The sequence below is a fragment of the Melopsittacus undulatus genome, chromosome 1 (genome assembly GCF_012275295.1).
Source record: "Melopsittacus undulatus isolate bMelUnd1 chromosome 1, bMelUnd1.mat.Z, whole genome shotgun sequence".
Classification (NCBI taxonomy): Eukaryota; Metazoa; Chordata; class Aves; order Psittaciformes; family Psittaculidae; genus Melopsittacus; species Melopsittacus undulatus.
The window spans coordinates 86656453-86671052 of NC_047527.1; the positions used below are offsets into that span (position 1 = coordinate 86656453).

At 41.0% G+C, this 14600-nt stretch overlaps 1 protein-coding gene across 1 annotated transcript in view; it reads left to right on the plus strand.

The window, feature by feature from the left end:
- The first annotated feature begins 1019 nt into the window (after positions 1-1019).
- The window catches only part of CDYL (chromodomain Y like), a 106430-nt gene continuing 92849 nt past the window's right edge, over positions 1020-14600 (plus strand). Inside the window, exon 1 of the mRNA XM_005149917.3 lies at positions 1020-1193. Within this exon, the coding sequence (XP_005149974.1) occupies positions 1170-1193 (24 nt within the window). The 5' untranslated portion in view covers positions 1020-1169. The remainder of the gene's footprint in view (positions 1194-14600) is intronic.

Here is a 14600-nt window from a genome sequence, read left to right on the forward strand (position 1 = left end):
GGTGTAGTGCGTTCCTGACTGCAAACACGGTCAGTTGGGAGATGTAAGCTGTGTGCAATGATCATGTGGGGCTGCTTAGTTCTAGTGCGGATTTGCCCACGTCTTTCACTCGTTTATGGCAAATGCATTCCACCAAGTACGTTTGGACAGAAGAAAACGTAGACAGACGCACTACATCGTTGCTTGTACATATGGTGGTAGAGTTGGCCAATGGGTTGGGATGGCCCCGTGGGGCTGGACAAGCTGTGGTGGTGAGAGGAACGATCGCAGATACCAGAAGCCCCGGTGTAGGGGAAAGGGAAAGCAACGAGGGCCCCGCACGTGCGTGGGCCCCGTGTCCCGGTACATTCCCCATCCCATCCCCCCCTCTCCGAACTCCGCGGCCGTCCCGCACCCCCCCTCCCAGGTTCCCCAGGCGCGGCCCCGCCGGCCCCCGCGCGCCGCCGGGGCTCAGCTGAGCAGACAATGGGAGATCAAAGCGGGGGGAGGAGGAGGAGGAGGAGGAAGAGGAGGATGGTGCCGGGGGCGGCTGGAGCCGGGGCGGGGTGGTTGCGTGTGGCGCTCTCTGAGCTCGATTAGTGTTCCTGGGGAGGGAGCGAACGAGCTGAGCGAGCCGGGGACGGAGGGGTGGCGGTGGGGTGGGGGGGGTGGGGGTGTGCGGGGTGCAGCCGCCGTGCGCGAGTGCGTGTGTGCGCGCGTGAGAGTGTGTGTGTGTGTGTGCGCGCGCGAGGGGGAGAGAGTGTGTGCGTGCGTGCGTGCGTGCCGGCCTGCCGGGGCGTGCGAGAGAGGCAGCGCGAGGGAGCGGGCGCGAGCGGGGAGCCAGCGAGTTGCGCAGCTGCCGTGCGCGCAGACCCGCCGCCACCAGCAGCAGCGGCGGCGGCGGCGGCGGCAGCACCTCACCGGCTGCTAGCGACCGGAGCTGCGAGTTGCGCTGGAGAGAGACGCGCAGGGAGGAGGAGGAAGAAGAAGAGGAGGAGGAGGAGGGGAAAAGGAGGAGGAGAAGGATAGCGGGAGGAGGAGGAGGAGAAGAAGAAGAAGAAAAAGAAAAAGAAGAAGAAGAAGAAGAGGAGGAGGAGGGTGAAGAGGAAGAGGAGGAGGCCACACGGATACCAACTGAAACAAAGTATTTCCAAACCAGCACCCAACTCCACCTTGTGAGGCTCCCCAGCATGGCTTCCGAGGAACTCTACGAGGTAACAGCCCCCGAGCGCCGGCCCTGCCCCCGGCCCCACCGGCCACCCCACCCCACCCGCCTTTTTGTTGCTCTCGGGAGAGCCGGCAGTCTTGTCACCCACACTTGCTGCGGCTGCCCCTTCCCGTTGGGCCCGGCGCCTGCGTGTGTGCCCCCCCGTCCTCCCCCCGCCGCCCCTTCCCTCCCCAGTTTTGCCGGAGGAGGACGGAAATGTGACTGGAAGGAGACGGCAAAGTGTTACCCGTGGCCTGCGCTCTCCCCTTCTCTCTCCAACCCCCCCGTTCACACAGCACTTTGACTCTAGAAGGAGAACGGGGCGGGGGGGAGAGGATTCTGGATGGGGTGAGCAGCGCTGACAGCCGCGACTTGCTCCGGGAGTGAGCACGGCGAAGTGCGAGCCCGGCGGTGTGCAAAAATGCGTGCAAAGCCGAGTTATTGCATGTGTCCGGAGGGGGAGGGAGGGCAAGAGGGGCTTTCCTCCTGGATTGGTGTCTGTACCGAAGTCCTGTGCCACCATCCTGTGCCTTGGCCATGCAGCAAGCTGCGATGATGCAAAATATTAAAATTTAAACTCCTCGGCTCTCCGTGCTCTAACGATACGGTTAAGGTTGCAAGAGAAGCCAAAAATATTCAAAGTTAAGGTTCTGACATGCCATCCTTCGCTCATCACTCGGGAGCTGGTCAAAGGGTGTGCTGACGGGAGAGGAAGGTTTTGGGGTGAAGAAGGGAATGAAGTGACAGCCTAACTTTGAATTTCCTGTCTTATGTGTGGCAATTTCACATCCTTGCCCTTAATTGAAAAGCATTATGGCTCTCTTGGATTTAACTTCCTTGTTTTTATTTTCACAAGAAGTCTTCCCTAGGAGTGAAAAGCTGTTGTTTTGGAGCCATTCTTGTCTTCTGGGTAAAGAAGTGGCCACCCAAACCCAAAACTGCTTTATCTCCAAGTACATCCAGGCAGTGTTCTATCAAAAATATTTATATCCAGAGGCTGGAAGGATAAGGTCAAAGGGAGACAGGCAGTCTGCAGGACACTTGACAGAACAAGATGTCTTACTGTACCATCGGTGCACGTGTGTTTCCCGTTAACGCAGTTACATTTGTGTTGCTGTGGGTGAACACACCCGCAGAAGCCAGTGAAAGGTGCCCTAGGTGGGCTTATGTTTGAAGCAAGTTGACTGCCGAGCAGAGGTGCTGAACTGATAAGGTAGAAGACTGAAGGCCTGTATTCCCAAGACAAGATAAATCATGGCCAATTGCTTTGGCAAGTTTCCCCATCCTCATAGTGTGGCTTAAGCCAGTCTTGAAGGGATCTCTCCTGGAAGCAAGGAGAGAAATTTAGGAACCGGTCTGTGTGTGACAGGATTGCCAACAACTTCCTTTGACTTTGGATGAAGTTCTGTTGTGTTTGTGGACTTGGACCCATAGACTGTTCTGTGGCCAATGCTTGTTATTTGTGTGTTGCTGTGTTTGATCAAAGACAGAGAATGGGATATCGATTTTGATAGGTTTAAGAAGTGACCAGAAGAGTTGCATTTGCTGGATATTGGGCTGAGGTTTAGTGTGGCCACTGCGCATTACTCTTCTTGGTTGTTAAAATGTTGGCTTGTGCAAAAGGCTCAGTAGGTTGTTGAGCGTGGCTGTCCTCACTAGGCAGGCAGCGTGTGTAGTCTGCTGGGCAAAAACCTCTTCTGCAAAATGCCTGAAGTTGATAAACTACTTTTGAATTTTAAAAATCAGACATATCCTTTAATTGTGTAAGTGCAAAGTTTATGTGCATTTGGTCAAGCTGTCTTTTTTGCTACTTTTGTTTTCTAAATTGCTGTTCATTTTTGACAAGTTGTATCTTTCAGTGAAATTTATAGCCATGGCTGAAAAATCGTAAAATAATAACTAACTGAAATATAGTGAAGACTAATTTAGGAAGTGTGTAACTGCAGGTTGACCTGAAATGTTGACTATTAGCTAATTTAAACCTTTCTGTCAACTGCCCATGTTGTTGACTGGGGATTTACTTCTGTTTCATGGATATTTTCTTTGTTATTAATACCATACAATATTCTTTGAATCTGGTGATTGAAACCCAGTGCCATTTGTTATACCTTCATCTTTCCTTCTGAATCTTGCTCTCGTGTCTCAGTCAAAAAAAGTGTATAATCTATTTGCAATTGTTAGACTAAGTATGAATACCAACTACTGCTGATATGTGTCATGGCTCTTCCAAAATGCAAATGAGAAATCCTCTTATAAACAATAAAAATCATGGTAAGTTCATTTTTTTCTTTCTTTTTTTTTTTAAGAAGAAAAAAATCTTTATGAATTCATTTGTTGTTTGTGGGAGAGAAGGAGCCAAACTATAATCCAGTGAGGTGGAATTCAGAGATAGAAACCTTGAAATACACTACTGGGCTGGAAGGATGACATTGCTGGGCAGCCTGTATATCCTGTATGTCATTCATTCCCAGACACTTTAGAGGTTGTGGTAATGATTACCTGCATTTTTGAGGTGGGGGGAAGATTTGAAGAAAATATGAAACTTTAATTGAAAAATGTTGGGAAGTCTCTTTTTTCCTACACGGAAAGTGAAACAAGTAGTAATGTTGCCAAGCTCCATGGGTGAGGTGAATAACATAGTTTTTCTGTTTGTTTGATTATTCAAGTGACAATATGTTGGTGAGGTAGACAGACATAGCGAAACTGGTAAACAAGACAGGTAAAGGAAAACATATGAAAAGGTGCCACTTGGAGTTGTTTCCCCCATTTTTGTTTCAATAGGCATTGACATCTTACAGCATACTTGTTTGTGTGTGCCTGCTGCCATCTGCATTACTGTGGCTTTTGGAAAGACCTCCCTTCAGCTGCTTGGGCAGATAGTAGGGCTACTTTCTTTTACACTGTGACAAGTTTGCTTTACTTTACCGACTGATTCCCGCCCTCTGAAAGATTGTTGCTTATTGTTATAATTTTCACTGAGGTGATTAGAAGTGGTATACCCACCTCATTTAGAAGGTTCTTTTGGAAGCAAACTATGTTTACTTGCTCTGCAGTCAAATCACTTGATCTCCTCTGGCAGACCCTTGCAGTGATGTCCAGGACTGAAGTCATCCTGAATTGTGGTTGGCATGATAAATTTGTTTGATTAAATGTGGAAGTGATCCCACTTTGTACTAAGTGCAGTGGAAATACATTGAAGTTCTTTCCGTGTTGGAGATCGTATCTAATCAAACAGCCGAGTGTTTCCATCTTTCCTCTGACAATTACTCGTACAACTGATATACAAGGCCCACAGGATCCCGTTTGCGTAACTGTAGTTAGACCTGGGCTATGATTCCTACTCATATCAAAACATTTTTATTGAGTTTTGCCAAGAAGTAAGCAAGACTGTGAACTTTGCAAGTACATTGGTGTCTTTTCTTCACTCTGTATTTCCACCTTGATGTTGCTCGTCAAGCTACAGTTTTAAAGGTGACTTGATTGGTTGCCATGGATATATTTGAAGGCCTGTAGTTCAAAATTATGTGTTTGGGTATGTTTTATAGAATGGAAAGTGTTTGTTTTAATTCTTCAAGTGTCTTGTAAAATACATGTGTGGATATTTTTTTGCATCCCAGTGTTTAGTATTCTCAAGGTGATACTTCATGTCCAGTGCTGACTCAGCATTTTTGGTTTTATTTTTAGAATTAAAGCATTTCACATTTAATTATACAGATATAGTAAAATTATGAATTGAAACTAATTTCAGAAGCTAATGGCTGACGTTCTATGGCCTTGCAGTAGGCTATATGTCAAGTTTGATCATCTGATAAGTAAGACCTAAAGACAGTTATTCCATGAAAATGTAAACTTTCTGTATACAGTATTGGGCAGAAGTAAAAAAAAAAAGTGATCCCTTGGGCTGTTTTTTGGCTACTGTGCTAGTTTTTTAAATGATAGAGTGTGGAAAACTGAGGGAGAAATGCTGTCATTTAGTTGAAAATTTGATACTGCATGGGAATTACCCACATAAAACCAAAGTTTCTCTCTCAACCCTGGTAACACTGCAGTGATCAGATCTTCATCATATTTTGCATGTATTTACTGTAAGTTCTAAACATTTGTTTGTCTTAAGTTAACTGAAAGGGTAAATCCAGTCTACAGTGTGCAGCTTGGAGTTTGTTTTAATTTCTTTTGGCTATTTGATAATAAGAATTGCTGTTAACAACAAATTGGAATTGCCTATTTGGGCAACAGACATTTTTCCTCATTGAAATGGGTTGTTTTAATTCAACCTGTCTTTCAGGAAGTCCAAATTATCTTGGGATGTGTCTTCTGCTGCTGATTTCTGATGTGCTGATTCAAAAGATCTTGGTTAAACATCAGTGACACTTGTTCATAAAAGGGGTCTTACAGTTGTTGAGCTGTAATGCCTGAATCTTTCAGATTTTATTTTGACAGCAAGTGGTGCAAATGTTACTGCATGTTTCAAAAGAGATAAAAGACTAAGACTTGCTTGACTAGCCTTTGCTAACTAAATAAGACTAGAAATTTACATCAGACCTGTTTGCATTGCTTCCACCCCTTAGGAACTGTACATCTGACTTAAAATAGAGTTGAGGATTAGAGGTTCATCTCTTTCTGCTGACTTTCACCTCTTTAAACCAGAGCACGAATGTAAGAGCACTGCAGAAATGGAGCCACCATGTTCAGTGCAAGAAACTTCTCTTTTTCCCATGTTCCTTGCCACACTGCTTTTCACCAGCTTGGATTATCTCTCTAACCTCCTGTCCTAGAGCTTCAGACAGAATTGAGGAGGTCAGGTGTCCCATCATCTGCTGCTGCTGGGGAAATACCTAAGCCCCTGGGGGTTTCTCTGGTATGCCCTGCTTTCTGCAGTGCCACTGGCCTGACATGGCTTTAGTGGCTGCTCCCAGAGTTCAGACATCTGTGGCCAAAAGAATGAAAATCTGATGGGATCCTGTATAGGATTGCAAATAGTTCACAGATAAGAAGATGTTTTAGCATTTTTCATGCATTATTTTGTACATACATGTATATGTCATATTTTTCTGTGTAACTTGCTTCAAATTGCCCATGTCTATCACAGAAAGAAAGGATGGAAAAAAAGGAGGAAGCAGGAGAGTGGGAAAGATATCCCATCCATAAAGCATGTGAGGCTGTGATAATTCTTACCTATACAGTCTCTGTCTTTCACAGCAGACTGTGATTTAATTTCTTGAGTTTTTTGGTCAATTGGCTAAAGTGGTGCCAGTCACATTTAGAGTTACAGAATAATTACTTCCAACTTACAAGACTTTACTACTGCAAAGGGTTGCTCCTGCTACGCTGACGTTCAGTACCTCTTGAATGAGGATAAATTACTGGACACAAAGGACTTAATGAGACATGCTACAGCCCCTTGTTCCCCAGGAAGGTTGGTGTAGCTGGAGCAGCATCACCAATGGCATGTCCTTCTGACTTCCCAGTGGGTGCAGCTTCATTTCTTCCTGACCGCTGCTGCAATGTCTGACCTGTGCCGGAGTGCTAGAAAAACAAAGTTACTAGTGGCTACAGTTTCATCTCTCTCTTATAAATGCTCCACACTTGCAAAACTGATTTAAAACTTTTGACAACCAGAATGACTTCTTAAATATGTGTCAAGTGGATGTGCAGATCTGTTGTATATAACTGATAATGCAGGCCTATAATGCCACTCTTCTGTAATAGGATCCAAACCTGGTGTTACTGGGTGATGTGTTATTTCGGGGTGTCTGTTGGAAGCATGAGCTCCACAGACTGTATGCGCAAGCCTCTCCCTGTTAACTTCTTTTGTGCCTTTGAGGTCTTGAGTGGCTGTTTGGCATGTGATAACGTTATTTTTCAATAAATACAAGGTTGTTGGGTTTTTTTGTTTGTCTTTGAGTTAAGCAATAATAATTCCCATATTAAATATACCATGTGCTTTCTCTGGCAGTTTATTGCTAGCCCAGAAAATATCTTAAAAAAAGGAAGTCCTGTATTTTTCATTATTTAGTGTTTCTCTAAGAGGAACTTTTATTTATCTATTTTTTATAGTCTTTAAATATTTACACCAAGAATTTTGTGTTCTTTGAAAAAATTTGTTTAAATTTCTCTCTGTATTACTTAGAGGAAGAGAAAATTGGCATGTCACTGGTTCAGAACACTGTAAAGGCAAGAATATTTACGGTCTTCATAAATATCCTCAAAAGATTTACATGTGTCCCTTAATGGTGACCTGCTGTAGATCTTTTTCAAGGAATCTATGAATATGTATGAATACATAAAATGGATATGGAAAAAAAAAATAATCATAGATTTACATTTTTAAATGATTTTCAAGTCACTTTGCCAGCATAAAATGCAAAATAAGGCAACTGTTTATTAAATGTCTTAGTTTTACTGAATACCGAAACAAAGTAACTACTGTAACTATCAGTTATGTTGTGATTCTTCAGTGAGGCTTCACATTTTATAATCACACTTCATAAAATTAATCAGTAGAGCTCTGATCAAATCTTTCTTCTTGGCCATGTTATATCTGATGGTTTGTTTGTTTCATTTTTTGTTGGTGGGGAAAGATAAGGTATGTGTTTTAAGTGGCCTAACCACATTTGTAGTTGTGCCTCTCCAACTCTTCTGCCCCCACAGTTTCTGAAAGTTTCACTGCTTTTAAGGAAAACGAGTCTTAATGTTCAGTCTTTGCTGTTTGTCATAGTAGCGTCTGAGAAATCAAACCGCAGGATTTAGGGTTTGGGTTTTTTTTTAATTTGTTTGTTTGGGGGGGTTTTGTTTGTTTGGGGGGTTTTTTGTGTTTTTTTTTTTTTTTTTTTAGTATCCTGAATGAACAGGGAAGGAAGGAGATGTGCTTTATTTTTATTTTTTTGTCGTTTTTGTTTTGCAAAGACATTTAACTACTTCTTTAAGCATTTCCACTTCATGTAAGACATTAGTTTATGGGAATCTGCCTGGTTTAGGGAATAATAAAAAGTTTGGCTTTAATTTGAAGATGCCACAGTTTAAAGCAAATTATGGGTAATACATTGTGATGTGTTTATCACAGAAACATGTCAGGTGTGTACATCTTGTTAATATGTGTGATGGGGAACCACTAAGATACATTCTTAAGAGTGTTGAAAGGAATATATCTTAACTCCAAAATACTTCCCTGACACAGTGACGTGTTGAATGTTGCATTTAGTGGATATTCAGAAGTCTATGTTTTTTGAATTTCTTTCCATAAACCTGAGTTCTTCAGTGCAACATGGTCTGTAGACTGATAACATTTTTGTTACCAGTAGTAATGTAGATTTATGAAGGGTACAAAACAATTTAAAGTAACTTTGGAAAAGTTAGCTGTATTGTAGTTTGGCTGGCTGCTAAATCAGGCTCATTTGTTGTGCTTTGATTTCAGCACCTGATTTTCCCCAGTTATATATATATATATATATATATGTACATATATATAAAATATAGCTCGTGCTAGCACAGCATGACTCTTGCATCATATTTTAGTGGCTAGGTGCCTCAGAAGGTTAAAACTAACCTCATGAGAATGTAAGTCTATATGTACTGACACAAAAATTTCCATCCAGTTCAGCACCCTGATTCCTATCACAGATCTGTAATGTCTTACTGTAGGGGGTGAGAAAGGAAATGTGGCACAGCAGTAATCATCAGGAGCTTTCATGGTTAGTTTTGCTGGCACCAAGGCAGTTTTCGGCCTTGGTTATGAAATGCCAGCAGCATGCCCTGAGTTCCCTACATGACCAGAGCCCACCTTCAGTCCCTGTGCATGTCTGCCAGGGGGTTGCGGCTTCAGGCTTAGGCAAAGGTGGACACGTCTGCAGAAAGAGCAGTGTCTTGCATGTTTCTGTTGATCCTGGCAGGGTGTGGTAAGCAGGAGTATGGTATGACTGCCAGGTCACTCACTCGTCTTAGCACAGTGGTTAGTCAGGCTCAACTGTTGTTTCTCTTCAGACAATATTCTAAATACTTGCTGGGGTCTTGTTCAAATGGTAGAATTTAAGGTGTTTGCACAAGTCTTTTCTGAGTCATAATCACTGAATACATTGCTGCTCCTGAACAGTTTATTAACTTGAACTGTAGTTTTCAAGAAGAGGATGTTAGTGTATGTGATCAGCCAAAACAGAAACACCAACTCTGAGTGAAATCTGAAATAATCAGCAGTGTACACTTTAGATATCAGCAAAGTCTTCAGTGCAGACTTCACATGCTTAAGGTCTGTATGCCTAAATAAGGCCTAGCTAACTGCTTTGTGTGAGTAAACTCCTAGTCTAGAAAATCTAGAGAGAAATATGGCTACAGAATGAAATTAATTGTAATAGCATGTGTAATAATAATTCTAAGAATTAACTTCGTTGTTTGAAATTAATACTATTTTGTGAGACTTAAGTATAAACTGTAGTAGATTGTACTGGAGCATAATCTTTCTAAAATTAGGAAGATGGATGGAAAACTTTTCCTTAAAGAGTGAAAAAAAAACCCAAACAAAACAAACAGAGATTTTTTTTCTCTATAGGTTTTTAGCCAAACAGTAACTCTATACTCTTGGATGGGCCTTCGTGTTTTCAAGGCTGGCACATTTCTTCTCACTTGTTTGGGTCACAGATAGGGACCAAACTCAATCTTTGATTAACAGTGCTTTCTAAGAACAAAGAAACAGAAAGACAATAGAAGCAGTGATATTTACACCAGACTGAGAACCTTGAGCTTTTTAACTTAGTCTATTTTTGGTGGAATTAGATCTGAAGTTATTCTAAATAGATGTATTCAAAGCAACTTGATGGTTAGTTGAGTGAGCATTTCCAGTTAAACAGTTCCTCATGCTTCCTCAAAGTGATGCTATAGAGCTTTTTCCTCTGGAAGAGTGATGAGGCGTCCATAGGAACAGCTCACCATCATCCTTTGCAGCTGAAGGGATAACTAGATGTCCAGATATTCCTAAAGGCAACAGAAGTTCTAAATTAGTGCAGTTTTAGAGAAATCAATCAATTTTCAGTTATGATATAGTAAGGTCAAAAGTTTCAAAGTTAAAATTCAAACTGTCAGTGGACACCAGGTTCTTTACAGTGTAGGGAAATGGCTAGAGAAAGTTAGAGCCCAGCTCACAAATTGTTCTCAAATTCTTCTTTCCTTTGTGTGGTTCATATGCTTAGTGTTATGTACTTCATGTATTGATCTGATAGCATCAGTCAGATAGTAATGGGTACGTGTTGAGTGGGAGAGTAAAGGACACTTCTCTATCTTTTTAATCTGGAAAAAATGTCCATTAGACGATGTAATACAGAAGGCTAGGATGAGTTCACTATCATATGACTTTTGAAAGGCATGACTTCCAGAGAATTAACACTGGAAAAAGCTGTATTTTTACCCAGTTGTCAAGGAATCATCATCAGTAACAACAAAGACTTTTTTCCTTATGCTGATGGCAAATAAGGTAGTGTCCTGTTTTGAAAGATCCATCAGTGTTTCAGACACTATGTCACCCATGTTAGAGGCATCTCTCTTGTATAAGGGCAGCTCCTAAATTGATTTGTTTTGCCCCACATTGTACTCTTCAGATCTTCTGAGATTTGTGCTTTATTTGTGCATTTTATTCCAACTATCTAAGAATAAAATACTAGGTTTTGAATGAGAAGATGAAAATTATTGTATTTAAGGATGATTCTTTAAAATGTAGCATTGTAGGAGTATTAAAACATGGAAGTCAGTGCATTGAGCAGTTTTTGAATTGACTTATGCAGCTTATGACTTATGACAGCTTATGGCTGTGACTACAGAAACCAATGGACATGAAGGACTACTACTCCATAAATCTTTAAAAACACACAAACATGAGATCTTGCTTATTTTTTCATCAGCAGGATATGTGTGTCGTAACTGTATACAAACCATGCCATGCTTCTCTACTTTCTTATCAGTAAAGATTTAATAGCAGGTTTGTTTGACTATTGGATTTTTTTAAGAAAAGGCTTGTTGAGATAAATCATTAAAATGTCTTATCTTTAAAACCAGTTCTTTACAAGGATCAATTTCAATTTTAAGTTCAGTTTTGCCTTCAAAATGGTGCAATGCAGAGCAAGCATATTGAGTAAGATGGTGTTTTTGGAGGTTTCCTCTGCTGCCATTAGTGGTAAAACATAAATTTAGTAAGAAGATAGAATGAACACAAGGACCTGATATGGTTTCTGTCCCCATGAACGTTAGGTCTTGATCCGCCCATGGTGACAGATGAAGCTACTTTTATTTGTTTATACCTATTCCTGTGTTATTTTCTTCCATTTTTCAGATAAAAATGTTTGCTAGGCTCTAGTATCCTTTGGATACTTGTGAAAAGCAAGGAGTGATGGACAGCTGTCATTGAAATTACACTTCAATAGTGTTTGGGTTTTTTCTGTGCAAGTGAAGATGTAAGTTAGTCATTGTTTGCTGGTATTGGTCTGTGAAATGGAAAGTTCCTGTTTTAATTGCTGTATATTATTTGAATATATTCAATATTAATTGAATTATTCAACATTGAAGTCCTTACTCAAGTAATTACAACCTAGTTTATTCTAAAGAATTTAATCTTCTGCACTTGAACATATATATTTTTTTAATCAAAGCTATTAATTGTAACAAAATGATTCCTTGCATGAATAGAAAATATTTTTCTTTATTATGACACTCTTCTTGTCAAGTAAAAATGTCTTTTGACTTTTTTGCTTGCTTATGATGGATGTTTTCGTAAATAATGGGAATTAATGAGTCAGTATCTTGACCTATATCTATATTCATGTATTTATGTGGTTTTATTCTTTCCACTAGTAAAATAATGCTTTATTTGTCTCTCTTATTTTTCTTCTATACACTTGTTTATGTTTATGAAGCTTGAACTAAGATGTGACTAGAAGTGATTAATTTTGGGGCAAGGATTTTAGATCTTTGTATGCTAATTAAAGTCTTAAAGTATACTGAGATGTAGTAAATTATGAGAAGTGGAAGAAGAATGTAGTCATTGGACTGTGAAAACATTATTTTATGTTCTACTTTTCACTAAATACTCTCTTTTAATCTTTTGTCCCTTTTGTCAATAGTTTGAGCTCCACCTTCCCAGTGCCTTCCCAATACCTGTCTCTCTAGTTTTCAGTCAAACCACCAGAAAAATCTTTTTCCATCCAACTTCTTCAGAAAAGTGCACTTTCAGTGTGGAATTAGTTGTCTAATGATTGCAAAGTAAGGATGATTATATCTTTTTCTGAGCAAGAAACTGGAACTTTGTTATGTAGGGGAAAGAAGGCATATCCTGGTATAACTGCCTTATCTTCTATAGAATGGGAATTGGTTGTTCAGGAAAAATGGAGGCTCTCATCATTAGGATCTGTGGATACTCTCTTGGAAGATGTAATTCTCTTTCCTCTGTCACAGTCTGGCACTGAGAATATCACTCAGACTGAATATTTCAGAGGTGACCGCTAATCATTTGCTCATCTCCCTGACAAAGTTTGAATCCCTGCACCAAAGCACAGGCAGTGTAAAGCCTTTTTTCTCCTCCCTTTTCTCCCCCAGGTAAGTACTGTCAGAACATCTTAGTGTAAAGGCTGATTGGGTCTTAGAGAGAGAAGCTGTCCTGGACATACAAGTGACAGACAAACCTGTCTTCCTTTTATGTTGTTGGTGTGGTTTGGTTTGGTTTTGGTGGAGCTAACTGCAGAGAGATATTTAACTAGAATCAAGTGTTATCCTTGATATCCTCTCTAATCAGTGATGAGAGTCATCCAGAGGGCCATTCAGACCTTCTAAGTAAAATTTCTCTGGAAGGTCATCAGACTTCATCCCTTTCTCTACAAAGAGGTATAGAAAGGATAATCAGGTTAATTTATTCAGTTAAGTTGAATATACTTAAATGTGACCTCCTAAGCACTGCAGGATTTGGTTTGGTTTTCTTTTTTTCCTTTTTCTGCTGTCTTCTGAACCTAAGGGATAATACCCAATTTTTCATTCATTACAGCCTTCCCTTGGGACTGTAAACTGTGTTAGTAGGTGAAAGTTATTAAGGGATTTTGCTGTTGAAGTATAAAGTCTTTGGGCACTGCTCTGAGCTACTATGGTCTGTTTTAAGGTTTGTTTACTGAGTGACAGTAAATGATCAACAAAACTGAAGTTTTGCTTTTAAACCATAACTGTTGTATTTTACTTCATTTTACATTCAATCTCAGAAGATGTTTGGGTGGCAGTGCTTTGTAATTTACTTCAGCAGGTCTTTCCTCCAAACAGTCAGCTGTTCCATCCGATGAGCCAGAAGAGCAGCTTGGTCATGTGCTAAGAGGATTGGAGAATCAATCTGGCATAATTAAACCCAACCAGACAAAAAACCCTGCCTCCAAAAATGGTTATTTGGTTGAATCAGTTCCTCAGTCTGGTTCAGTGCATGTCCATGCACATACTTGTCAGGATGACGAAGCAGGTGTGGAAGGTCATTCAAGCTGTTGAGCCACAGACCAGCCTCAGTAAGCAACTCCTGAGACTTGGGGAAATTTGTGTATACCAACAGCATTTGTGTCAGTTTTCCTCTCTTTCCCTTGATGTTTCTTTGAGTGGTGTGATATCTGGAAGTTGGGTTTGAAACTTAAATATTAAGGAAGAAGATGATCTATTCCTTGTCCACTTTCAAGTGGGAGTCTGAGGGCTCTGTTTTTTACAGCTTAAGCAAATTGAAATGCTGTGAGCCTTGCTTGTCACCACTGCCTCCTTCAACAAGCCACTCATTCTTCCCCCTTCCTTTGCACTGGCACTGATCTGTGTCACAGCGTCAGGTGAATGCCATTTAAGGAAGGCTGTCTAGCTGAAGGCCACTCAGTGCTTTTGTAGAAATAGTTTGCTGGCAGTTTTCTGACTGACTTGAGGTTGAAATCCAACCACTTCAGAGGTGCCACTTCAAGTAAAGGAGCAGGAATATATGGCATAGTGGAAGGAAGGCAGGAGAAAAATCTGGGTAGATGTGGTGGGTGTTGCAGCAATGACTTGGCTCTGTTTAAAAAGAAAAAAAAAAAACACAACAAACCAAGCAATACATCAAACTGCATGTTTAATTTTCAGCTGGATCATCTTGCTGGGCTGACTTGTAGTGTGGCTGCACAGCTTCTTGCCCTTGGCTTGTGCTGAGTCACAGAGCCCATATTCCTGGACTGCACCTTGAGGTCATGTCACACCACGCAGGAGAGGAGCCGTGTCCCTGAGAAAGGGATTGCACTGAGAGACGGGGTGATCATGTTCAGAGCAGAAGACACTGTACTGTGTAGTTCTAGTAGCTGGTTGAGCTTCCACTTTAAACTGTAAATGGAAAACTCCTTTTTGCAACAATTTGGAATTCCAGTTACTTCTCAGTGACAGGTAACTGCTACTTATTAAC